The following is a 25,918-nucleotide window of genomic DNA, read 5'->3' as shown; positions in this document are numbered from 1 at the left end:
ATTCTCCAACACCATGGGAAAAATGGGACAAAATTCGCATCTAACACCGACGCACAGACGCACACTTTATACAACGCAATAAGCCCATCAACCGAACCGAACCGAGCGAGACCTAATGAGATGAGCAAAACGCAAAAACGCCACCGGTTACAGCTAAGGCAAGGGAAAGGAAAGTAAAACTTGGCGCTCGCTTTTCACTATTATTATTTTCCTTCCTTTCTTCAATTCATTTTCTGCTTAAAATGTGGCTGTCATTTTTACCTCCTCACCCCGTGCTAGGCATCGGCACATACTAGTTGGAAAACACGTCCCACTTCCCGTTTTTTTCCCCTGTGCCCCACCCCATCTATTCCCATCCATCCGTCGCTTTCATCTTCGCTCGTACAAATGTTTTGCGCGTGAACAAAAAAAAAATAGAAAAATAATGTAAATTTAATTTAGAAACTTTGCCGTATGCGCAATTTTTTATTTCCTCATCAAAGGCAAAATCAAGCGAATGGTATGGAAGCGAAACGAGTTTCGTTTTTCCTTTTTTTCGTTTTTTGGGAGATACCGTATCAAAACAACAACCATTGTGCAGAACAGTGTGCGTTTTCATCGGGAGTCGTGAAGAATTTTGCAAAGCGAAACGCCACGGTGTCGCGCTGCTGCCCGGAACGGCACGTTAGCATATCGTTTGACGATTTTATTCCAGTTTTGCTCATCATTCTATTACCCATTCGGGCGGGCTTCGGGTTTTATGCCGCTGCAGCTAAACTTTTCTTTCTTATTTCTTACACTGATAGCTCACGCGCCGCTCGCAAAGACGGCACGTTTCACTGGGAAGATGGTATTATATTTATTTTTTTGTTATTTGTTAGCCACTCTGGGACGTTCGATGAGCTTGAGCTAGTTAAATTGACTCAGTTTCATGTTTTTTTCTGGTACTTATAAGTTTGAACAGTCTGCCGCTTGGGCAGGCTTGAAATAATCGTGCCCGTGCAAAGCGTCCCTTAATCAGCACCGCAATTTATCTTCGAATAAACCACTATTTGGAGTCGCTTTGTACCCGGCGTATGTACACACGCATGTACACCCGTTTGCGCTTTAAAAGTTTCCCATTTCGAACAGCATCCAAACCTATCCCCCGAGCCCATAACGGAGTGAGGAAAAACCTCAAAAAAACCCCCCGCACCACAGCACGGCTGTGCTAGGGCACACAGTGCTAACCCAAAGTGTGGTCGTACCGCATATAAGTAATGAGAGAAGAATTGAAATTTTATTACTTAACCGCAGTCGAGTGCAAATAGCTTCGGGAGATGAAAATTACTCGAATGGTTACTCGGTCGCTTTGCCAGTGTTCCCGGCCTTTATCGCCTTCCACGTTTGGGGCTTTTTTTTTGCCCCTCCCCTTTGTGTGCTACGGAGAATGATTTACAGAGCGATAAAAGGGATGAAGGCGATGATAAAGGACAGCAAAAAACGAGTCAAGGTAAGGTGTGTGTGTGTGTGGGTCTAACAGCAAACCAGCAATAACGGCTGAATGTTCAAGCGACGCAACATTCAGGAAAAGTGGACCGTCTTCTTTTGCGTACGTTACCGTACGCAACAGCAGCAGAAGGGGGAGAGAGAAAAAAATCCTACCCAACCGAAGCTGTAAAGGTTACCATTGAGATAACAGAGCACACTGACTTGTAGCTGGTGAAGGAAGCCTGGTACTCCAACTCGGGTGCACGGTGAAAGGATATGATTTATCATTACAGTTCCCAGGCAGGGACACAGTACGGTATGAGTTATGCGATACATGTGAACTCGACGGTGCTTAAGTGGGCACTCATCAATTCGGTTGCCAGCCGGACAGAGAGGATTAGCAATAACATTTGCCATTCACGATCGCGCTGTATGTTTTTTAATTTCTAGCCTGTGGTCGTAGAGATACGGTTCAAAGCTGCCCCGGTACGGACACTCATTAAGCTGCTTAGTAAATTTATCATACTGGCTTTTTATTTGAATTTTATATCTGCTTGAAAGTACAAGTTTCTGGATGGGATTGAGGATCAATTCGCTTAAAATGAAAGACAGGTCTGGAAAGCAGAGTACCAGTTGTCGACGAGGAATTTAAGTGGAGTAGTAGAGTAGTGGAGGAGTTCAATCACCTCCACAGGATAGTTGTCAAGAACAATCTATACGACGAAATCCTGAGGTCTATTATAATAAGATGCTCCACGCACTCCTATAATCTAGAACACTTGATCAAGGTATGTAAGGCAGCTTATATCACAATCTGTGAGGTCCTTCATGAGTCTTGGACGATATTCGCGGAGGACTCCAAGAACTATCACTTCTTGCTGAAGTTTATTCTGGGCGCTATAGCAGCGTGTGAGTAAGAGATAATTGAAGTACGTGATAAGGATGAGGGACTTACAAATGTCCTACCAAGAAGGTCCTCAACATTCGGTGCGAGGTGTACAACAGCACAGCGAGCTAGTTGACTGGATCAAGCGTAGATCAAGTTGTTGGAGATTGGATGCAGAGTACCTTTGGACCAAATGATCTGGAAACGTATTACCTGTCCTGAACAGGAAGAAGAACAAGAAGATCTTCATAAATGCTAACTTTGTTAGCGAAGAATCCAGTATCTCCGTGAGAATAACCACAGCAGGAAAAGCGCCTAAAAGTATGCAAAATTAAAAAATAATCAGAAGAAGATTTGGTACGAGTTTTGTTGGACCTTGGACCAAATGATCAGGAAATGTATTACCTACCCTGAGCAGTAGGAAGAACAAGAAAATCTTCATAAAAGATAACTTTTGTTAGCAAAGAATCCGTGAGAATATCCACAGGAGAAAAAACGCCTAAAAGTATGCAAAATTAACTAACAGTCGGAAGTAGATTTGGTATGGGTTTTGTTGGTGTGAAAGATCGTCACCGCTACTATGTACACTGCTCCACCGACTCAGCATGGAAATATCTTTGACTATCTTTGCGTCCCTGATTGGATGAAACTTCTCCCATCAATCATTTTTCTGCTATTTGACCCCTCCACATACATCCAACATTCCACGAAAATAAGCGAAGGAGTGCTCTAGTACTTCCAAATTCCTGTTGTTACAACAGAATTACAAAAACACTCGAAGCGCAAAGCAAAATTGAGCTACAGACAGACACATCGGTCACACATCAATCCACCACGACGAGAAGTGAAAGACCGACAACTGAACCAGAAAACGTAAACAGATCGTAAACGAAGGATCATAAAAGCTGAAAAGCTAACCCGTACGAATGCTTGAAGCTACGCAATTTCAGCGATGATGTGAGTGAAGAAGATTGTCTTTCTTTGGTGTTTATTTCCCACCCGGAAAAAGACGAATGGGTGTTGTGAGAGAAAAAAAAAGCACAAGCCAAGAAGTGATTCTGTGCTACGAATAATACGAATGAAATTCTTTAAATCACAACGCACAATACTACAACGAGAGGGAAAGCCATACTACTCAGCCATGCTACGAAACATAAGAACGGACAAAACAAACGAGTTGTACAAAGAATTCTTTCATTTTTTCCTTCTAAAAAAAAGGAAGCAAAACAAAAAACAATGGAAATGCTCGATACGGTGTCAAGTGCTGATTCATCCGGTAGGGCAGAAGGCAGGAAAGGCACATCAAACATCGTAAACCGATGATGAGGTGGCAAAGAGCGTGACATACAAAGCGTGGTGCTAAGAGCTAGCGAACAGGAAAACAGAAAAGTGGAATTGGAGAGTGATAAATTTCCCATAAAAAAAAGAGACGAGCCGGTGGACCGGTGGCCTTAAGTTGTGATTTTAGGGAAGTTTCGAAACGGGACAGCCGTAACGTTGTGTACAGATAGAACGTTCTAGCGCAAGAGCAACCAACGGATGAAAGACAAAGGATAAAGCAATACAAACTACAACACAACCACACACATTCGCAGCTTAGGGTGTGATCGAGGAAATGATGAAGAGAAACCATCTGCCTCAAGTCGCGGGTGAGAAAGAAAAAAATCTTCCCATCCACAACCTTCACTATAAAATGGCGTACAAAGGGGGGGAAGGTTGCAAAAGTTCGTTCCTGCCGGTTGCATAACAAAACCCGTGCGTCTCCATGATGAAGTGATGCGCGCGTATGGGAGAGACACATACTGCACGGTTCGATAGATGGATGGAGACAATAAAATATTCAATTCCGCTCCGCTCACATTCACTGCCTGCCATGTGGTTGTGGACAACCCGATGAGATAGCACTGTAGGAAAAAAATTCACAATAAGTCGGAAAAAAATAAAAGCTTATTTAAAAATAGAAGGAAAATCTGTGCCTTAAAGTTAAAAATCTGTTTTAGTTAATTTACGCCTAAAGGTATGCAATTTGTGTCATTTTTGAGTTTACTAACAGAACCGGAACTAATTGGGTATAAAAATGCTATAATGTAATAAAAGAATAGGAATTGCATTCAATTTGCATACTTTTAGGAGTATCGCTCTAAAGATGAGCTAAGGTTTTGTTAAAAAATAATTTGGTCTAGTGCTTTTCGTCCTCTTTTTCACTGTGCATGACATGCTGCACAAAAAAAAAACGACAAGCACAAGAAAACAAAATCATCTCGTATGTTGCATGAATCAGGATGAAAGCGATCCACCGTTATTCACACAGTCACGGAGCACGGAGTGCCGAGAATGATTGCTAACCCGGAAGGCGAACAGGATGAATACCAATAGAAGATTATGTTTTGATGGGTGAACTCGAACCAACCCCGCTGTAGACGACACCGGTTTGTGGCATAATTGGCTGGAAAGGGCGCGGCAATGAAATGCTGTTACAATCGTCAAAATCGACTTTCAAACAGTCTCATACTGGCAACGAAATCGGTAGCACGGGCTGTGGTAGCTTCAGCATTCCGCGGTGCAGATACGCGGAGGTGCAGATTGAAAATGAATGCATGAATAACAAACAGCGAACAGCGAGGGTAAAACACAACAACAACAAAAAATACTAAAACAAAACAAGAAAAGGCAACGGGTAAGCGAACAGTAGCCGAGCACGCCTGATGGGGTAGTTATTTTTTCATCGCGCAGCCACCCACTTAACGCCTGTTTCGTGTTTGATTTTGTTTCCGATTGCCTTCACATCCGATCAATCGAACCAAACGGCGCAATGTGCGATGGGAGGCCACGGCATGGTATGGAAGCACCCTGGAAAAGGAAGCAGGAAAAGGTTTTACTTTTCCGCCTCGTTTTGTAGCGGATTTACGCTTTGGCTGAAGTTTTGCCTCCCCGTGCACACACACACGTCTGTATGCGCCTGAATGGCTGCAACCCGTATTTGTGTTCGTGTTTCATTACGCGGAAGATCGTTTGCGGGAATGCTCTCCCTTCATGGACCGTTCGGTTTGCACTGATTGCTGAAATGATATACATTTGCCCGGTAGCTGCGGAGTGCGGCGGGTACGAATGTGCACGCGCGTATGCGTTAAAGTCGTAACGGTCCGTTTGGAAGCATTGTTCCTGGTGGTATGCAAATCATGTACATCACGCTTGATAGTGAGCGGATCAGCTTCAGGGGTCTCTATTGTTATTATTAGACGCTAAACGTGGGCTTTGTGAACAATCTGGAGTGGATTTTGCGGCCATAGTTTAGTGTTTAACGTACCGTAACCACCTACAACAATTATGTTTAGATTATCATGTATGTCTTTCGGCGTTACGCATTAAGCGCCTAAACTTAGGCTTACATTTGTGGTATTTGAAACGCCTACAGTTATTGATTCCGCTTATCAAAACAGTCTTCAAAGTCTTCTGAAAATCGATTATGCTTCAACACAAAAAAAAAAGAAATATTTTCTAAGTAACTCTTTAACGGATTATTCACACACTCACGCACACACCTATGATTACTCTACCAAGCATAAACAAACAGGAATGTCTCACTGTAAAGATTGTGAAGAATTTTCCGCTTCATCCATTCCCTTCCTAGAAACATGCCTATCGTCCAGTGCCCGTGTGTTTCTACCGATCGCCATCGATTTCTAATCTACCCCAATTGATTCTACTCACGCAGCGCCCATAAAAGTGCCGTACGATTGGCCAAACGATTACGCTACGGAATATATCAGATATTGGTCATGTCACTCCCGAAGACCGGCACTGCTGGAGAACCAATACGAGGGTCCAAGAAAAGAAAAAAAAACACTAGAACGAGTTCGGTTTGTAGTTGCCCGTTTGCAATTTTCCAGTTTTTCTATGTTTCCCCCACCTCGCGGAGGGTTTTGGGGCGGGCCTGCTGGAAGGGAAATAAGGTTCTGCACCGAGACCAGGTTTTGTTGTCATCCCGGTTTTCAATGTCTCCGGATTTGGAAACTAACCATTGTCACGCGCGTACCGTCGTGCTGGGCAGGAAGCGTGTGCCGGAACTGTCATGGTGCTGTGACACTTGTTTGGAGCTCGTTTCTCGTACGGTAGCGTTGATAGCATCGATTCGAAGGATAATAATGAATTTATTAGGCAGGTAGAAACAATGCTGGCACGAAAATCGATTCGCAGGACTTGAACTGGTTACGGAGGTTCACAAAATTAAGGTTATGAAATGTTTGGAAAAACCTTGAAATAACTCACGACAGTAAGCACATGAATGGTATGAATATTTTCTAACATATGCTACTGTTGCAAAAAGGCAATTGAAGTGATTTTCTGAACTAAAACCATTTTGAAAATAATAATGTTTGCAATTGTTGTTTTTAGGGTATTTTCTATTTCGGATTGCATACTTTAAGGCGGATTTAAAATCAATCATCTATGTTTGTTTTTACCATCATGAATCATCGTACAGCCGTCTCTCTGTGGTGTGCTGTGATTACTCACATGAAATCAGACCAAGAACAAGAAAACAACATTGAATTGATTTGTGGTTTGATTGGTCCTTATAACAACAACAAAAAACCGTACATTCCATATCGCGCAAAAAGGAAATGAAAGACTTCACTTCTTCACTGCTGCACACGTACAAAAAGAAGTAAAAAAAAGGACAAAACCAACTACAAAAAAAAAACAAATGCCTACCACTTACCATTTCACTACGCTTACGATGTTCCATTTTGTTCCGTGAGTCTCTCTTTCTTTCGGTTTTTATGCTTCCCTTTCCTTTTTTTTCTTGCAAAAAAAAAACCCATTCCAAACAGGAGATAATAGCCGATGACAAGGGGTGCTGATGACGTGATGACGCTACACGATCCGCAGCACGATGATGCGGTTTTGCTAGAGTGGCTTTGTCAATTTTCCCACCCATGCCTCGCAAACTTACCGCCCCTAACCCCCTTCCCCCCCATTCCCAGCAAAAGGCATGCCTTTATTATTATTTTCCCATGCGCCCGAGAAATCGACACTGGTCATTCCGCACCTAACACCCCACTTAAGATTGCGGATCTCAAAAACCATTCCTGGGAGACGGGAGGGGGGGGGGCGAAGGGGGGGAAATGGAAAGAAAAAACGGTACCACACACAACGGAAAAAACGGAAAGAAAAGTAAAACGAAAAACGTGAAATCTCGGTCGCTGAAGCGGAAAAACTCGTCATCCTGGTGACGTGACCAGGATTCAGTGGACGCTTTTTTTCACTATTCGACTGGCTGCTTCCATTCCTTTGTGTGTGTGTTGTGTATGTGTGTATGTTTTGAAAAACGCTTGGGGCTAACATAACCTCTTCCTGCCACCAAGCTTCTCACACATCGCTACTTCAGTGCTTATAAAAAAAAATCCCTCACCTAACCTCAACGGACGGACATGATACGATGAGGATCGACTTCTCTGTTTGACTTCTGTCGTACCACTTTCATGCTTCTAGGTTCATTGCTTTCCCCTCCTGTATGTATACGTGTGCGTGTGTGTGTGCACTGTTGGAGAGTGTCTTTCTGTTCACTTTCAGCCACTTCGCAACACCGAATCCATTCTCAGCTGGAATGGAAGCTGGCCCGGTACCACTTCCGGTACCAAGTGGGGCCAATAAAATATATTGTTGTTGTATCAATTCACCTTTCCCAGCGTAGTACGTTTCGAATCCATCTGACACTGGGTAAGTGTGAAAATGTCCTGTTACAAACGAGAAAAGCGAGGGTGATTTCGTTGGGGTTTTTTTTTTCTTTCTTCAAACCATTTTCTTCTCGCTTTTATGTGGGGATGATTTTTTTTTTCACGTTGGATTTGTCTCCCTCTCTACCTATGTTAGTGGGATCTTTCCCTTGTTTGTGCAGGAAGGGGGTTTTATGATACCACGCACGTATCAGCTACTTCCTTCTCAAATCGAAGCAGAGGAAAAAAACGTGTGCGTGTGTGTGTGTGCCGGTATGAGAAGGTGGAGAAAGCGAATCGATGAAGACTTCCGGTAAGAACGGAAAAGCCAAACACCCACCCAATTGGAGATCTTTCAGCAACATCGACCTTCTAAGCAAACCTGCCACTGCAAACAAAACCAACTCTTCCATCGCTGTGCTCCTTTCCAGCCACCTCCCTCGTTAGGAGTTCGATTGGCATTCGCAGCGGTCCATTCCTTTCCCTTCTTTTTCCCGCCAAAGGTTGATTGTTGCGCTCCTTAACACGAATAACGAGCGCCGGATCGGATTCTCTAAACGGATTCCGCTCAATCTTCTATTTCGAACCGAGCACTACTTCATGTTTGCCATCTCCCCAAGAAAAAAAAACACGAAGGAACTGCGAACAACAAAAAAACGCCCATATATTGTACCCGAGTTTTCTCCTGTCCGATTTGGTTCGGGGTTTTTTTTTTGTTGCTATATTTGTGTAAGGTTTTTTGTTAAGGAGCTTCCTATTTTCTTTCTTACCCGGCCTAAGGAACGGCAGAAAGAGGCACTTCGCACACAGCAAGACGCTGATACGAGGGCGAAATCTAAAGATCAGACGGTTGGAGGATAAAGGAAATGTTCAAACGTGAGAAAATATTTGATTTTTCATGGCACAGTACGACACGTTACCCTATATTTACACCAACACGTTCTCTACATATTACTGTGTGAATTATGTGTGTGTGTCTGGTTTTGTATTGAAAGTGATAAGTTAGGTAACAATGGAACACGACATAAGTCATCTATTATAATAATTCCATCATCACTAACTCTCCTCAATTTCCGAACAAGCAATTATTTATGGGTTAAAACTGACATTACACTAAGTGCATCAAACATCTGTCAAATAGTTTCGTAAGTTCACACTAGAGGGCGTAACTGAGGGTAAGAAAAGCTAACCGAAGTGTGAACAGTGAATAGAAGATGCTTGGTCAAATCGATTCAAACGATAGTTTGCTATATTCTTTCTTAAAATACTCACCTTCGAACGAAGATATAAAATGGGTTTCGTTTAGTCCTTGCGGGAAAGAGGCCATAAAATAATCCCTTCCCATCAATATGATACACCAGCATATACGCTCTGTTAGTCCGATCACGTGCTGCTCCATTTCATTTTGCAATGCAAGAAGCGGGAGAAAAAAAAGTAAAGCAAAACACAACACAAGAGTGTCCCTTTTTATGCCGTGGATGGTATATCATAACAAACACAGTGGCGTGACGTAGTTTAGGATTATGGATCCACTTCTCCGCACACTAGGAGCCTGATCGGCTGAGTAAATGGAGCGTAAAAGATCCTCCGGATAAAGATTCAATTGATGCCTACACCAATAAGACAAGCCGGCTAGAGACGGTTTGTCTCACATTCTCCTTTGTTGTGCAAGTGAGAGGGCAAACATTTGAACGTCTTCAGTTTTCCATTTTTTGCCTCAAACACGTTCGTGCTGCTTGCGAACGGTAGATACGGCTTCCCGGCGGACGCTAACGTTGGCAAGGCGGAAGGGATTTTGTGGATTTTAATTTTCCTAAACCATGCTGTATTAAAAAGTTGTGGAATTTCTGGTGGCTTGTTCGTTACGTAACGTGAAACCAAATGCACGAGCAGCTTGCATGAACCTGAAAGCAAGAAGTGTTTGGAAAATGGGAAAGATAAATCTGAAGCTCTAGAACAATATCTTGAGTTGCTTTAATAGTTGATTTCAAAGATTTAATCATCTCAGCTAAATGTAGTTTTATTCCCAACTGAGTACAGTGTCATTAAAATAGTAGTTTTTATAGTTGCGAACTGTCACTACATTTGTCATTTTTGACAGTTCTAAGCTGTCATTATAATAGTGTATGTATAAGTAATATGGATAAAATATATTTAGTACAGGATCAGTTCTAATATCTCATGCCTTGACTACTAGATAACTAGATGTCAAATGTAGTAGTCTCTCGATGATTGATTGTCAAAATACCTATACAAAGTAGTAGTAGTAATCATTCTCACCAATACATTACAATGCAGAACTGTCAAAATGCAAGTTTAAATATCCAATATCAACACTTCCTATTATGAAACTTCATTACTCAGTAGACCTTGTCATTGACGAAATACTTATGCACAATCCTTTACTGTCACTTTGACACTTGATTATTTACTTTTCTGTCAATATCTGTTGCAATAAGCAACGAAAAATAAAATTAAAAACAAAAACACAAACCGAGAAGATTAAACAATTCAACAAGAAGTTCCATTTTCCAAAGTTTTTTCATCCAACAAAAACTATTCACTAATCCAGATGGCAAAGTTATGCCTTAAATCGATCGTTATGCTTATACAGAAAACTTCTTCAGATTTCAGCGAGAGCACTACCGACCAAAGTGGCGTAACCGAAACCACCAAAAAAAAAACCCGGTGACAATCTGTTGTACCGTACCCGACTTTCTTCGTCAATTTCACCACACAATTAAAACTCCCACCCAAGTGTCGCCTCGTGTGGTAAGCAAAATAGCCGTCACGGTATCGAGGAGGACGGAAGAAAATTTTGCTTTCCCATCAATGCAACCGGCCAGACGGAAGTGCAAACAATGGCTGCACCGGTCCGCCCGCGGTGCCGGACGCTTTTGCCCGAAACGGTGAAGTAATAAATAACTTGCGGAGATTAAATTTCCCTTCAAAACTGACTCCGATGCGCTAGGGCGTTCTACGCGCCCAAGTGTGCGCTATTAGCGTGGAAGTGTTTGCCTTTTGCCTCGGCCAAAACCGCTGTGCGAAGTTGGAGGTAGAAGAAAAAACAGTTGCTCCAAAGTTTCGCATCCGTAAACTTCAATGGCTGGTGAGGAAGGACCGCAACCATGGCCGTATCGTCTGAGTGATGAATTTATGTTTCAGAATTTTTGCGCGAATTATCCGCACGCTCCACTCGGGTTTTGCTTGTTTATTTGCGTATTGTTTGCTATTTTCGGCTGTTACTCTTTCCTTGGAAGTTCCTTTTGTTTTTGTTTGTTTGCTTTTTTTTCGCGTTTTGTGTGCATTCCGGTAGCAGTGTTTAGTTTCCCGAAAATTTTACGTCCAGACTCATCTCTCTCTCTGTGCCGGGTCGTTAGGGGGGGAACAAAAATGGAATGGAAAGAAATTCTTGCTCCCCGGTGGATTCATTTGGAAAACGCACAATGCTGTGCGGCCCTTCGCGTTCGTTACTTAATTCCATCAATACGGGATTCTTGCCATCTCCAGCACGTTAGCACTCGTGCACATTCTAGTCGATTATTTTTGCTTTTGCGTATTTACTACCGCCTCACTTACGCAACCGTTGAAGTTACTGCCACGCTTGAACACCGAGTGAAAGTAGCCAAATTTAACTAAATGTTAGCCGAAAAGTGGGTAAGGCCCTTTAGAAACTCCATCCAAGGACAACGTATGAGTGCTCGGGCTGTAGGAAAAGCTTTTTCTTTCTCTCCTTCTTTCGTTTGTCTGTGCTCCTCACCCCCAACACTTTCCTTCCATTGTGGATGTGCCCGTAAGCGGACACATAGCATCGTACTGTATCAATACGTCCACACCCAGCTTCCGGTGTTTGTGCCGGGCCGAGGACATACCGGGTGCCTACGGGATGAAGAAATTTCTTCAAGCCCACTAAAAGAATTCAGTTTATTAAATTCTTGCTAAAAATGCTCCAAAAAGACCCCAACGCTCGCCCGTCTTTCGCGGTCCCATGTTCCCCACGAAACAAGGGTAAGCAGAGGGGGAGACGAGTTGTGCACAACACAGATCAGGACGCAGGGTATAGCAGGGAGCACGCAGCAGGACGGGTGGAATGTTTGCATTTTAACTAGGGATCGTTGATCTTTCTGCTAAAGGAATTGTGAGAAGTGGTGGGGAAAAAAAAGTTCCTAAAACCCATAACATCCAATACTAACAAGGGAAAAGATGAACCGTCCGTCAAGGATGAAGCAAGGCTGGTAAATGGATGGTTTGAAGTGAACGCAAAAAAAAACGGAGAGAAAGAAAATAACAAACAACGATGGTGAAGAACAGCAACATTTTTCGTTTGTATTAGACAAGTAACAGCAAATGTTACCCATAAATGTTCCAGTGAAACGGTTTTGAGAAGTTATGCTGAAAAGATTGCATGCCTTAGATTTTGCACCACGGGCGTACATCTGGCATACATTAATCCGTATAAATAAGTTCTAATTTTGTACCTGGCAATGAAAAGGATTTTTCAATGTTATCATAAAGATCATGTGCTGAGACAAACTACGGAGCAAAATGTAAAAAATAAAGATTCACTCAAATTATCCTTAGGTTGCATAACTTTAGGCGCTTTAAATGAATGTAAATATAATAATACATCAATAGTATACATTTAGGCGTTGTATAAAGTTATAAATTTAGTGTTCTATTTTATAAAAGAAAACCTAGAAAAGAAATAGGTTTTAAAAGGAAATATTCGCCTAAAAGTATGCAATTAGCTTGACAAACTTCCATTTTTATGTGAAACTAAGCACGTACATTTTTTTACACATTTTCTCTTATTTTATACACGCAATCTCACTCAATCGTAACGTCGATTAAGCTCCACACTCGACCATTAGGTCTTGGAACCGGAATTTAGGCACTTAATCCATCGGAAATGTTTCAACTATCGCGTAACTTTCGTACACGCCAACCCGGTATGCGTGCCCGCAGGCTACAAATCGCTCGGTAAAGTGTTTCCGGGTTTTTGGCCGGAAGCATTAGAGCTAGTATGGTTGTGTTTTACTGATTTACTTTGCCGAAGCTCGTAAGGAAACGGTGTCACTTAAAGATGCATATAAGAACACGTAATGAAACAGTGAAAAATACAACATAAAACTGGTTTTTGCTTTACAGAGTCTAACAGTGAGGGGTGTGTTCTGGGAAATGAAAAGTCGTATCGGTCGTTAATAAAATACCATCGAACAAAAACGCCTAACTGCTTGCCAAGCGAAGAAGTTAATGACAGTAGATAAAAATGGCGCTGCCTTTCACAGCTGCTGATGCTGTGTAGTATACTTTCAGGCGTAATAACCGCTTCATGAAGTGATAAAGAAATTAAAACAAACAAACCAAAAAAAAAAAAAGGGAAATTGTTCCCATCTGGACGCGTGCCCATATACACACAGGCGTGCAATAGTGGCTTCGTGTGTGTGTTTTTTTTTTATTCCTCATAACGTGTCACAGCAGCCAGGAGATGGTGGCTTACAGCACTACTAAAGAAGGTGAGGAAAAACAATTTTCAACCCCATTGCGATTCGCATGTGGAGATGAAAACATAAAAACCAATTCAAAACGAACGCGGGTAGAACTCGGTAACATCGCCTTGCTTTTCGTATGTTTGTGGCTGTGTATACAGGGGAGGAGGAGGAAACAATTTATCACCTCACACCTTTGCCGTAGATTCCCTTTCCCTTCCACACCTGACAGGCCGTTGAATTTCATCAGTGAAATTAGTGTGCGTGTTCGAGAAAAACGGAATGGGGGGAAAAAAACATAAACGAAATGGGCCAACAGGCTGGATGGATGACTGTTTTTCCAACATCCGGTGAGTAAAAATTCGGTGAACCGATGATACAAACACACACACACGCATTCATATTTATAATGGAAGGTTTAGGGTGAGCCGGAAGCGGTATGTGGTAGGCTTTGCAGAAACGTACAGACAAAAACAATACTATGTAACAATCGGAGCACACCGAAGCACCGCACTGAAAGGATGGACAGGCGCTTTTCATCGCATCGACACCCCGTAAGGTTCGGTGAAAGCATAAATGGAAATTAATTACCGCTCAGCCGTGAAGCGCCCGATATGGAACGCATGTGTGTGTGGGGGTGGGGGAGGGGGGGGAGGCGAGAAAGGAAGGGAAATGCCCGGAGGAGGGGATGGAGAGGGCAATCGGTTTTGATGGCTTTATTTGTTTTCGGGTTGCCTTGTGCTTCTGGTTTTCCTGTCGAGGCTATTGTGTCTTTCAACTCTTGTGTGTATGTTGAAACAGTCCACAACCCGTTTCTGTTGGTGCTGTGAACTCTGCCTGAAAGGCGATGAGTTCCAACGAGACTGAAGCCCGGTTTTTTTAGAATTTCCTAACACTTTAAACTCAACATGCAAAAAATGATGAGGAAATTCAAGCGATTATGTCTAATGCACTGACTCTTTACGAACTCAAGACACTGATCATTCGTACAGTAAAACTGGAGAACTTGATATCTGGCAACAACTAAAGCCGGAATATCTACAGCTAAAGCGAACAACAGGTTCGTCCTGTCGTGCCATACTTCAACCAGCAGCAGCAGCAACTCCTTGGCCATAACAATAATCTCTTAATCCACCCAGGGCAAAGACACACAAACCAAACACACTCCGGCGCTCAACAGCCACTCAGCAAAACCACTAACGAACTGAAGCTTGAGTTCAAACCGTCTTGCGGCACCTTACCAGATCACCCCGTCAACACATACGCGCTCTGATCATGGCGTTAATTCTTGCTCGCATTATTATTCCGACCCTCGCCCTCCTCAGTAATGGCTACCTGCCCAGGTCACAAAGACACAGAGTGCAGAGTGTCGACCGGGCCGATGAGTGGCTGTTCACTGCTAAACGAGCACTTGAGCATTTGCTGCTACTACGATGACGCTCTCAACTCTTACCGAGGCAGCCCGTAGGCAGCCCACTCGAACGGCAAAGATGATAAGAGAATGCCCCTCGACGCTACTCCCGTAGTCGTACAGGAAACTCGGAACCCCAGCGGCAAGAAACCTCCATTTGCAATACTTTAAAGCGATTGTTTCTACTAAAGCTCCGTGACTATTTCACTAAGAACCGCTCGGTTCAATACTGTAGTGCAAATTGTTGCGTACTTCATGTCTAGTTTCACGTAGTCTATCAGCCACCATGTCAGGAAAGGTGTGTTTTTGTTATCTTCAGCAATAGGTAACTCATCACTTTCTAGCTGTCTTTGCTATTGAAGATATATTATAGATATTGATATCTTTCTTTTCCTTCCTTCATTATTTTTCATACCCGATGGAAGCAAAACGTTTTTTTTATTCTTGTTTTAGAATAATGTTCATACGCCTGAAAGTATGCAATTTGTTTGTTTTTTTATTTAAGAAAGCAGTTATGTTAATTAGATTGCATAATTTTAGGCGTAGCAACCTGTAAGTTTGTACAGAGTAACAAACAATTTTTATTTCGAACTTTCGTTAACACTTTTTTTCAATTGTTGATGAAAAGTAATTAATTATCTAATTCATTATCTGCTGTAAATTATATTTTAGCAATGTCTGCCATGACAAGATGTCAAATTTGACCCACCCAAAAAATCATAAAAGGTATTTTAATTACTGGCATTAAAGGTGTGTTTCAATTTTATACGCCCTGCTCTATTGACGCGTTAGAACATTTGTACCAATTCTGCACGCGTGCTGACAATCACTGGCTGGTTTCATTTCATTAGGTGTTAACAACTTCATAGCCATTGCAAACAATTAACCCGGCGCAAATTGAAAGCCACCCTTCCACCCTTAACACCGTACCGCAGCGCACGGGGATAATTTATTAATGCCATCATCGCCAATGCTCATTATGATCACATTTATATCATTAGATATTTGATTCTTTCCGTCCGTTGGTTCGCACCGCACGCATCACGAACGTTAAGCATCCTTCTACATCCCGCATCTCGGTGAAAAGCCCCAGCGGTGGGCATTTTGCACGTAGCTTCATTTTTATCCCAATCCTCCATTTGGTGCTGCCGCCATACCAGTTTTCTCCATTGCAGCATTGCCGTACATGGATTAATTTACAAAATACAACACAACGAAAAAAGTGAATAACACTAACCACTTTATACCTCCTCCCACTTTTTTGGGTACGTTTACGCCACCACGGCTAATGGGGCTAAATATTTGCATCCCGGTCAGCAATACGTACAAAATGTGTTCCACACAATAACAAAAAAAAAGCGAAATAAAATAAACCTCATAACCTCACAACCATCAGCGAGGGGAAAACGAATAGGAAGAATGCCACTGGCACCGTGTTGTTCCGTCATTTTCTTTCCATGGGCTTTACTGCGGTTCCCCGCACCGTTACTATCACCCGTAACGCGATTATTACTGCAACTGCCCTGTGGAGGATTATATGATGGTTTAAAATATGAATTTTATGAAAATCTTTCAAATTAAATTTTATTTCATACTCGCAAATCCGTACCAACGCGACGATTCAAACGTAGTATGGAGGCGCAAGAGACAATGCAAAAAAAAGTTGAACGATATGTGGACACGGATACTATTGTGCGAGTTAACTGTGCAATTCAGCTTAATTTTTTTGCCATTGTTTTACCATTTTCCTACTTTTTCGTTTTTACTACATTGTGTTTTGTTTTTGGTTGGATTCCATTTTTTTATTGTTCCTCTCGTGATGTATTTTTAAATATCATACTTTTTGCTGTAATTAATGTTTATTGCATTTCTCACATAATATGGAGATTTTCATAGATATTTCATTGTCAGCTTTGTATGTTTTAATTCAAAGTTTCATAATATCTTTTTGTAGATCGGTAAATATTTAATATTTACATGTAAACAATAACAATGGTGCTCGATGAAACATTTTAAAGCATTATGGATTTAAAAACAATTAAACCCTGCCACTATTGGTATGCGTTACATCTTATATCAGGCGTTACAATTTTGCGCCTAAATGTATGCAATTCAAATCACAAACACGTGGTAGGATTTTAATTTTTATATCAGACGTTACTATCTTGCGCCTAAATTTATGCAATTCAAATCACGAACACGTTGTAGGATTTTAATTTTATGTTTTTGGCTGAAATGTAGCGCTTTATATAATAAATTATTATTAACTTATTTTTTGCTAAAATAAGCACTAAAAATAAAAACTATTATATTGAAAAATTGTAGCATACTTTTAGGCGCTCTCCTCATTATAAGGAAGCAAACACATCGTATTAGGTTGCATTATACTTTCTTTTGGCTTGGAAAAAATTTATTTAGAGCAAAAAGTAATCGTTCATACCCTTCGCACAGTAGATCAAACATACTGAAATGTCATGAAAAATAACATCCCAGATAAATGTGACCCGTGTCCTGTTAGCACTGTGGATGTTAAACGTACATAAGGGCTAAAATTCCCACGCTGTATAAGAATTAGGTCGATGATTTTTTATTCTTTCCTCCACTGCTCCATCGCTATCTCTCTACCTAAAAACACTCGAAATGTCACCGGAAGGAATGTGCCGAGTCGTCGAAGCAAAATTTATCAGTTGACTGCATAGCCGTCTTCACTCACTGCGTTATGCGAATGCTTTCTACTTACAGTCAGCAGAAAGAAGAAAATAGAGAAAAAAAACCCCCGCCTCTCCTGCTTCCGCTCCAGCTGGATCCGACACCCAGTTCGTAAGCGATTCCGTAGCGGAGAAGAAATTGAAAATGATCCATCTTCACCGGAAATAGTGTGTGACACGGGCAGCACAGCGCAACAGAGCGCCCGTGGGACATACCGATCTTCAAAGAAGAAAGTGCCACCGTGACCATCCGTTTCGCACCGTTCCAGGCTCCTGGATGCGGGTATCTTGTCCTCCAACGTGGCAACAAACAAACAACCAAAAAAAGGAACATATCCGGTACCATCCACACGAATGTACCGGCAAATGTTCGCTTTCCCATCCTCAGCCTAGGTGAGAAGCTGCATGGTTGTGGCGTAAGGCAGCGGCAGTGAGGGAATGAGAATGTTTCGGTTTTCGGCCATGGTTGCGATTTCAGTAAAGTGCAGAAAGCGTATAATTTATGATCATGGAATTACGACAGTTTTTCCCTGCTTGGGGTTTTCCGATTTTGTTCATTTTTGTTGTTGTAGTTAAGCTTTTTTTTTTCGCCTTCCAAGAGCGGTTTGTTTGTTCCCCTTTCATTCTACAACCGGGTTCGGGTTGCTTCACTATTCAATATAGCTTTCACCATTTTCAAAAGCTTCAGCTGAAGGGGGTTCCTTTTTATTTTCTTCTCCTGCTTGTTTCATTCTTTGGGCTTGACTTTCCGGTGTGGGTTGTTAGCTGGCTCGTTAGCTTTTGGGAAAGATAGCAACTTACCTACGAGTTCATTTTGCCTCGTGTGTGTTTTTTTGTGGTTGTTGTTGGTTGTTCTGGACCACCGAAATGACATCGCCTTTCTTTCGCCGGGCGGTTACGGATCTTTTATTTGCGGTAAGTATCTCCCACCGTTCAGCCGGAACCGGGAAACATTCAACAGCCAAACATGTGTACGGTGTTTCGTTTTTCGGGGTTGATTTTTTGTTGTTGTCGCAATTTAAGTGCTTAGATTTTGCATCACCAGCGAATGAGGAGGTAGAATGGTAAGGGGAGTATTCGGATGAGGAGAATTCGGAACATATGTACTGGAGCTCGTAGAGGAGTGGCTGCAGCAGCTTACTCTGATCATGAAAGTACCATTTACGTTTCATATTAATGCGGTTGCATTACCTTTATGATGATGGTGGAAAATATGTATATTTATCATACTTTAAAAAGCATCCCACGAAAAGCTGTTTATTTTTCATTACTCTCTATAAAGAGTTTACGCTTTTAACCTTACCGTTTTGTTGTTGTACATGTCGCAGATAAAACCAAGGTACTTAAGGAATGGTTATACATTATTTTCTGCTTCAAAATAAGCTTAGCTTTGAATGAAGATTCTTACATGTTGATCTGTGTAAAAGATATGCAATTCGCAATACAAATCATGATCATCAAACACATTCATCCAATCTTTGACATTTCGTGATTACGCCTAAAGGTATGCAATTTTAATTACTTATCGATTAATCTACTAACATCGATCTCTCTTTCTCTATTTCTTTATAATTTAAATCTATCTATTCATACCGGGGACGGTATTTCATATTTGAAGATATACCTTTATTACTAAATTTATTCATTTGATCATGATTTGTTTTTTTAACCATTTAACTCAGCAAACACAATATAATCGAAAAAAATATAACAGCACAACATCCCAACAACCACGATGGAAACTAGTTCCGTTTCCAATACTCATACTTTGCACCCGTGCTGTTCCGAATAACTAAACCTATTGGCAATAAATTACTCAACGCTCGATTTCACCAGTCCGACTGTCAGAAGATTGTTTTACAAGCGACATCAACAACTTGAGCAATAAACATTTTACAGCACCTACCGGTAGTCGGTATTCGCAAAAAAACGCGAACATGCTTTACGTTCTGAACCACGGGGTACGTCCGAACCCCCGCGGGCTGTAGTTTGGTCGAGATGCAGTGGGTGAATTTGGTTTATTTACTATTATCTATAACCTATTTTGATTTGGTTTTTGGTGAGTTATCTTTTTTTTATTGATCGAAGCCATTTTTGCTATTCGAACATAGTGTGAGTTGTGGATTGTATCGTAAAACGTTTGCACAGTAAAAATTCTTACAAGAATTTTACTAGCTACAGGTTTTTTTTTTATAAATCGATTATCGAGTAGTATGTTTCGTTTATAAAACAAATCCGTATAGTTCACATCTGTAGCATTTTGAAAGAGAAACCCCTAAATATATGCAATTTTTTGTCGTAATTGCAATTTTAATCGTCCGCAAGCGCGTATCTGTTAATGTTTTAATTAAGAAAAAAAATCATTACACTTATTCAGTAACTTGATCTAGCTTTGTAAAGAAATGATCATAACCTGTTATTGTTTCGAGCAACAGTAATCCAAAAGACTATTTCAAGATCATGTTTACCTCTACTTTTCTCCTTACTTCTGCTTTGATCCAGCTACAAAGCTGAACAAAAAATCCTCAAACTGTGCTGTTACAGTGCCACAAATTTTGTTGTTATTTTTTCCCCGAAAACGCTACAGGTCAGCACATGCGGTACCGGTATTCCAGAGAGCGCATCCATACCCACCTTTCCCATGCCCTCGCCCCGTTACCATAGAGCAATAAAAAAAGGCATCATTACGAAGTGATTTATCGGTCCCGAATGAGTTATTAATGAGGAAAATTGATTTATGGCTAGACTGTGTTACGAGACGATTCGCGTACCCGCGATATCAAGTTTTATTTTATTTTTTTTTTGCGCAAAGAAAAAAAACCGCCCCAGAAAAAGGCCGGCAAACGATGGCTTGGAAAACGGCAGGTGGGTTAGGGTGCAGTAAATTTATTGTCAATCACAAAGCGCCATCAAAAGCAGACCGATGGCAAAGCAACGAATACGAACTAATAATAAAAACGGACGGATTTGATGGATAAAACGCGAACGCAAAAGCGACCGCGCGCCTAAATGTATGCAAACCCTGAAACAAACACTAACCATTTGCGCTTGGGTGGGCGGTTTTCGCAAGGACGGCAGGCGACAAAAATAAGGTTAGGTTTTTGGGGAGGGGGGAGGGGGGTGGGCGGAGGTGGGGATGGATTTAAATAATTCTCGCTCACCCGTTCTCTGGTCAGATCCGTTACCTCCTTTCGGGACCATACCATTCGAATCTGCCCAGGAAAACTGTCAACAGCGCGAACTTATGCGCAAATAATCACCCAGCGTTGTTTGTTTGAGAGATAGGAGAACAATTGGGGAACGTTCAACCAACCAACCTCCTGTCAAACTACGACCAAACGGTGCCAATAAAATATGGGACACCAGCGAGACATTAAAACGCGATTGCTATTACCGGTTAGGGTTAGCGTTCAATCGTCGTTGTCTTCGAACTATGTTATCAGCAGAAGCAGACATTCAATGCTATCAAGCATGTGTGAGCGAATTTGATATCATCGTATGCTTGATATATCACGGCACTGTCATACCGAATCCCAAGATAAACCCGTTTTCCGAAACAATAAAGGTGTTGTACGTGACTTAATTATAAATCTCATTATCGGGTTGTCATGGGTACTTCCAGATATACTATCCACTGTTAGATCTAGCAAAAAACTTCAGGCTCTCAGCTATTACACTTCTATGCTAATCAAAACAGTGGCTATTCATTGTTTACAACCTTCTCTGTTATCTATAGGTAGAGGTTATGATAAACCAGTCTGTTTATTTGTGTGGCAATACTCAAACTCAACTCAAGATGATAAGAATTCCATCCATCTAATTGTTCGAAGTGTCATCTCTCAATTGTTTCCATACGCTTATCAGTTTGATAATTTCTCACCCCCAGCGAAGAATCACTAAATATCGTTTATGTAGTTCTCAATAATTTAGTTACCAACACAACGAACAAATTCTATCAAATAACATCACCATTACGATGGTATCAACAACAAATCAACAAGAAAAAAAAATTAGATTATGGAAAGTAGTGGTTTTATTCAAAATTCTAAATTTTAATTTCCATACAACGTGAGTCCCATTCTATTTCTCTTCTGCCCCATAGGGACACACAGCTCTGATCAAGCGTTATGCACCGCATTCGTTGACACGAAACATTTGCTTAAGGGAAGATATACAGTCAGTCAGTATTTCCACAGCTGTATTTCCTTTTTTTTACGAATATCTGGTTAAAATGTCAAATTGCACGTTCCTATTGAAAAAAAACCCCTAATGAGCAAACTCATCTCTTCATGCAAAAGCGCATTGTTGTTCAATGTTCAAACTGTTTTTTTTGCTCAAAAAACTTATTTCAATTTTTTTTACTAAAACCGTGTGAATCGAATGATTTGAATTTGTTCTTTACACAATTTACTTGTAATTGTCAGTAATGGCAAGCCAAAAACCTCTTGAGTTTGTAGTGCCACACACGAATAATCATTGCACAATTTCTTTTGAAGAGCCCTGCGATAAAGGGTTTACAAATTTATCAAATTATACATCACAATAAATTTTAAATTTTTTTTGCTACGTTTACCCTCAAAACACCATGAAAACACCGTCTATATGAGGTAGTTTTCCTTTAAAAAAAAAATCACTCCTCAAAGGAGATATATCAAAATATTGGATCTCCTTTCAATCTTCCGAGTGTATATCTCCTCCTAAATAAACCTTTCGCACGATACGCGGGATTGCAAGTTCCCAAAAGCACGGACACACAATGTGTACACAATCATAATTTCGATCACGCCCCCTATAAAATAGATCCTACAATTTCTCCTACCAAAAAAAAGTGCTACACTAAGGAAATAGCCTGCCTAGATGTAGTCCTCCTTAAAAATCGAGCTTAATGGACCAAGCGTCCAGCATGGAGACGCCCGGTTTGCGCACGGTTACTACATCTCCAGCACGCTCTAGCTCCAACCGTCCAGTGGCAGCACCGGACGCATCGGTATAGAGGGTGGCCGTCGTTGGGACTTTTCCCAGTCCAACAATAATTACCCGCTCGAGCCATGTATCCGTCTGGTAGGTGGCGGTGGTATCAATTTTCCTGCAATGAGAATACATATTAGAATTAATATTTTAAAACCCAATGGTCGTAATCACGTTAAACACTTACCGACTGCTCAGTACACCGTCGCGGAATTCAAACTCCAGATAGAGATAATGACCGCGCCGATACTCGTAGCTTAGCTCGTCGTCGATGTATAGTGTGCCCTTCGCACGTCCTTCCCGGTCCAGTGCCACCGTCAGTGTGTACGGATCGTGTCGCATCAGTGTCGATGCACGGCGGATGCGTTCCTTCGTCGGGAGAATTGTGCCACCGCGCTGGAACACTGGCACCTTGTAGTTATCAACCGGGATCGCTTCCAAACCCGTGCCGGTGTGCTTACGGTACGTGTCGCAATCGTACCACCAGTCACCTTGGCCGTCAGCCCGCACCGGGAAGTATACCTCGCGGCTACGCTGCTGCTTCTGGTCCAGCACCGGTGCTACCAACAATTCATCCCCGAGCAGATACTGATGATCGATCGCAAATGCGTTCACATCCGTCGGGTAGTGCGCCAGCAGTGGACGCATGATTGGCAAACCGCTACGCTCATGCTCGTAGAACATCGTATACCAGAACGGTAACAGTCGGTAACGCTTCCGGATCGCATCGCGTATGACGAGCTTTACCTCCTCCGGGAATAGCCACGGTTCGCGCCGCTTCGTATCGATATGGGCATGCGAACGGAAGAACGGTTGGAATGCGCCCGTTTGATACCAGCGCGAAAACAGCTCACCATCCGGATTGCCAAAGAAACCACCGACGTCCGCACCGCAGAAGCTAATACCGGCGACCGACAGTGAAAGGCACATCTTGATCGATGCCTGCAAATGTCCCCAGTCGGCCATGTTGTCCCCAGTCCAAACAGCCGCATAACGCTGGCTGCCGGCAAAGTGCGACCGGGTAAGAATAAATGGACGCAAACGGCCATTACCACGCCGCAGCAAACCATCGAACGTTGCGATCAGCTGCATGTGTCCGTACAGGTTGTGCACATCCCGATGCTCCAGTCCACCGTGGTGTACATTATCCTTCAGCATCGTTACCTCCGGTCCGTTAAAGACGGACGGTTCATTCATATCGTTCCAGATGCCGACCGTTTCCGACTGTTCGCGGAAGTTTTCCAACAGATACTGATCCGCATAATGGCGCCGTGCGTCCGGGTTGAAGAAATCGACATAACTGGCCGCACCCGGCCAGCACCATCCTTCGTAGTCACCGCCGTCCTTGTTCTTCACGTACAGGCCCCGATCGGTGCACTCGTTGTGGAAGAAATAGCCACCGTCCCGCTTAATGTGCGGATCGATGATGATCGTCAGATGGCGCCCGAGCTCGGTCAGGTTGCGTATCATTTCCACCGGATGTGGGAACTTGTGATGATCCCAGGTGAAGTAACGCTTCCCGTCCGTATACTCAATATCCAACCACATCGTGTCCATCGGTATATCATGCTCGTCGAACTTTGCCGACACCATCTCCACATCGCGCTCGTCGTTGTAGTTCCAGCGGCACTGGTGATAGGCAATCGCGTACAGCTGCGGCAACGGTCCCTTCCCGGTTAGGTCGGTGTACTGCCGGAACGCATCGGTCGGTCCCGGTCCGAGCAGGACGAACACATCCATAATGCCACTCTCCGAGATAAAGTTGGCTGCCGGCGGTTCCGTCTGACTGTTCCACGATACCAGATTGACCAGCGACGAGACAACATCCGTGTCACGGTTTGCGCTAAACACATCCACCCACGTTTCGGCCGCATTCAACCAAAACACTGCACTGGTGGATGTTTCACCATGGCCATAAATTACTGGCACGGAACCGTACAGTGCCATGCCGTTGTTTAGCTCGTACTCGAACACATCCAGATTGTACAAACGGTACGGATCCGTACCCTTCGTTGCCGTGTGTCGCAAAGCGAACGTATCCGCATGTTCCGGGATGCCAAACAGTACCTTCGCCTGAGGGAAGGTAAAATCTAGCGCCAACCCTTCCGGACCTTTCGATTTCGAGTCGTGGTGTGATTTAAAATTTTCCTCCCATGCACCCGGATCGTCTGCCGGTGGTTCGTCCGCTTGTTCCGCCTGTTCACCTTCCTTCTGTTCCTGGTCCGCCTGTCCTTCCGCATTCTGTTCCGCCCTCGGTTCCGGTTTGTGGCGCAGATGCTCGAACCGCATCATGCCTTTACCGTTCGCCGTCACCACCAGCTTACCCTGCTGGAAAAAGTCCACCTTGAACGGTGCAACCTGGATGGCGGCCTTCACACCGTTACCCTCACCGCAGGCCACCATTATCAACGTAGCGGACGTACTTTCCACCTTGGTAGGACCGTACTGTGGTTCCTGCACGAGCGCATCCTGTACCCGGTATCTCACGCTCAACGGTTGCTTCTCGTCCACCTGCATGTGGAACGAACCACCACCTTTCACGCATGCCAACTTCAGCGTGTACTCGTGCTTCGTGCGTTGATGTGTAAGGGTCAACGTAACGTACTGCTTGAACTGCTGCAGCGACTGTGGCAACACCTCGAACTCGCTCGTCTGAGGTTCCAGCGACCGCAACCGGCTGCCAAAAAAAGGGGACGAAGGAAAAGAAACACCGATAAATTATAAAACCGGCTTCGTGACACCCGGTGTACTGTGTGCGGGCCTATACCTACCGACAAAAACTACTCTGTTCGCAAGTTTTAAAGTTGTTACGATCAACGCTTGCCACCAGAGCGATCAGGTGGCAAAGGGCGATCAGAACCCTGCCCATCCGGATCATGCTGCCGTTGTTCGCTGGTTAATATAATTTATTAAGCTCTATTTCCTTCAGCACAAAAAAAACCGCACACCGCACCGTGCACTTTGGTGCTTCTCCAGTAAATGGAGTCTAGATTTATCGGTTTATCGAAGTGCCTTTCTTCCCGTGTTTCTCCGTTTCCATACACCAAGGACCGGAGTCCTACGAATGCTTCCAAGGGTAGAAAAGCACCGTACAACGCCGTTCCAATGTCGACTCGAATTTTTCCAACAGTACGCTATACACGTCAGATTGGTAGGAGTTGTGTCAAAGTGACAGTGCGAGCTTGTTTTATACCAACGTTTACATCGTCTACGGACGACTATTTTCCAAACAGATACTCCGATTTGCGTTGAATGAAGCATATTTACCTCTACAATAACATCTTTATTAC

General features: G+C 42.8%; 1 protein-coding gene across 1 annotated transcript; it reads right to left on the bottom strand.

The window, feature by feature from the left end:
* Nucleotides 1-21,670: 21,670 nt before the first annotated feature.
* LOC125761210 (neutral alpha-glucosidase AB) lies at nucleotides 21,671-25,804 on the bottom strand. Its single transcript, XM_049422139.1, has 3 exons — nucleotides 25,400-25,804; nucleotides 22,816-25,305; nucleotides 21,671-22,746 (listed from the first exon to the last, which is right to left on the bottom strand). The coding sequence occupies exons 1-3, from the start codon at nucleotides 25,504-25,506 to the stop codon at nucleotides 22,530-22,532; spliced, it is 2,814 nt and encodes a 937-aa protein (XP_049278096.1). The 5' UTR covers nucleotides 25,507-25,804; the 3' UTR covers nucleotides 21,671-22,529.
* Between the last annotated feature and the right edge of the window lie 114 nt (nucleotides 25,805-25,918).

The sequence above is a fragment of the Anopheles funestus genome, chromosome X (genome assembly GCF_943734845.2).
Source record: "Anopheles funestus chromosome X, idAnoFuneDA-416_04, whole genome shotgun sequence".
NCBI lineage: Eukaryota > Metazoa > Arthropoda > Insecta > Diptera > Culicidae > Anopheles > Anopheles funestus.
Note: the sequence above shows the minus strand (reverse complement) of the source record. Positions and strands in the feature narration are given on the sequence as shown.

What these genes read in the sequence shown, in the direction of transcription:
- LOC125761210 (XM_049422139.1), bottom strand. Translation starts at nt 25,506, where the DNA reads ATGATCCGGATGGGCAGGGTTCTGATCGCCCTTTGCCACCTGATCGCT. An exon ending in GAACAGAGTAGTTTTTGTCG is followed by an intron (nt 25,306 to 25,399) that starts GTAGGTATAGGC and finishes TTTTTTTGGCAG; the next exon opens with CCGGTTGCGGTCGCTGGAAC. An exon ending in GACGGTGTACTGAGCAGTCG is followed by an intron (nt 22,747 to 22,815) that starts GTAAGTGTTTAA and finishes TTCTCATTGCAG; the next exon opens with GAAAATTGATACCACCGCCA.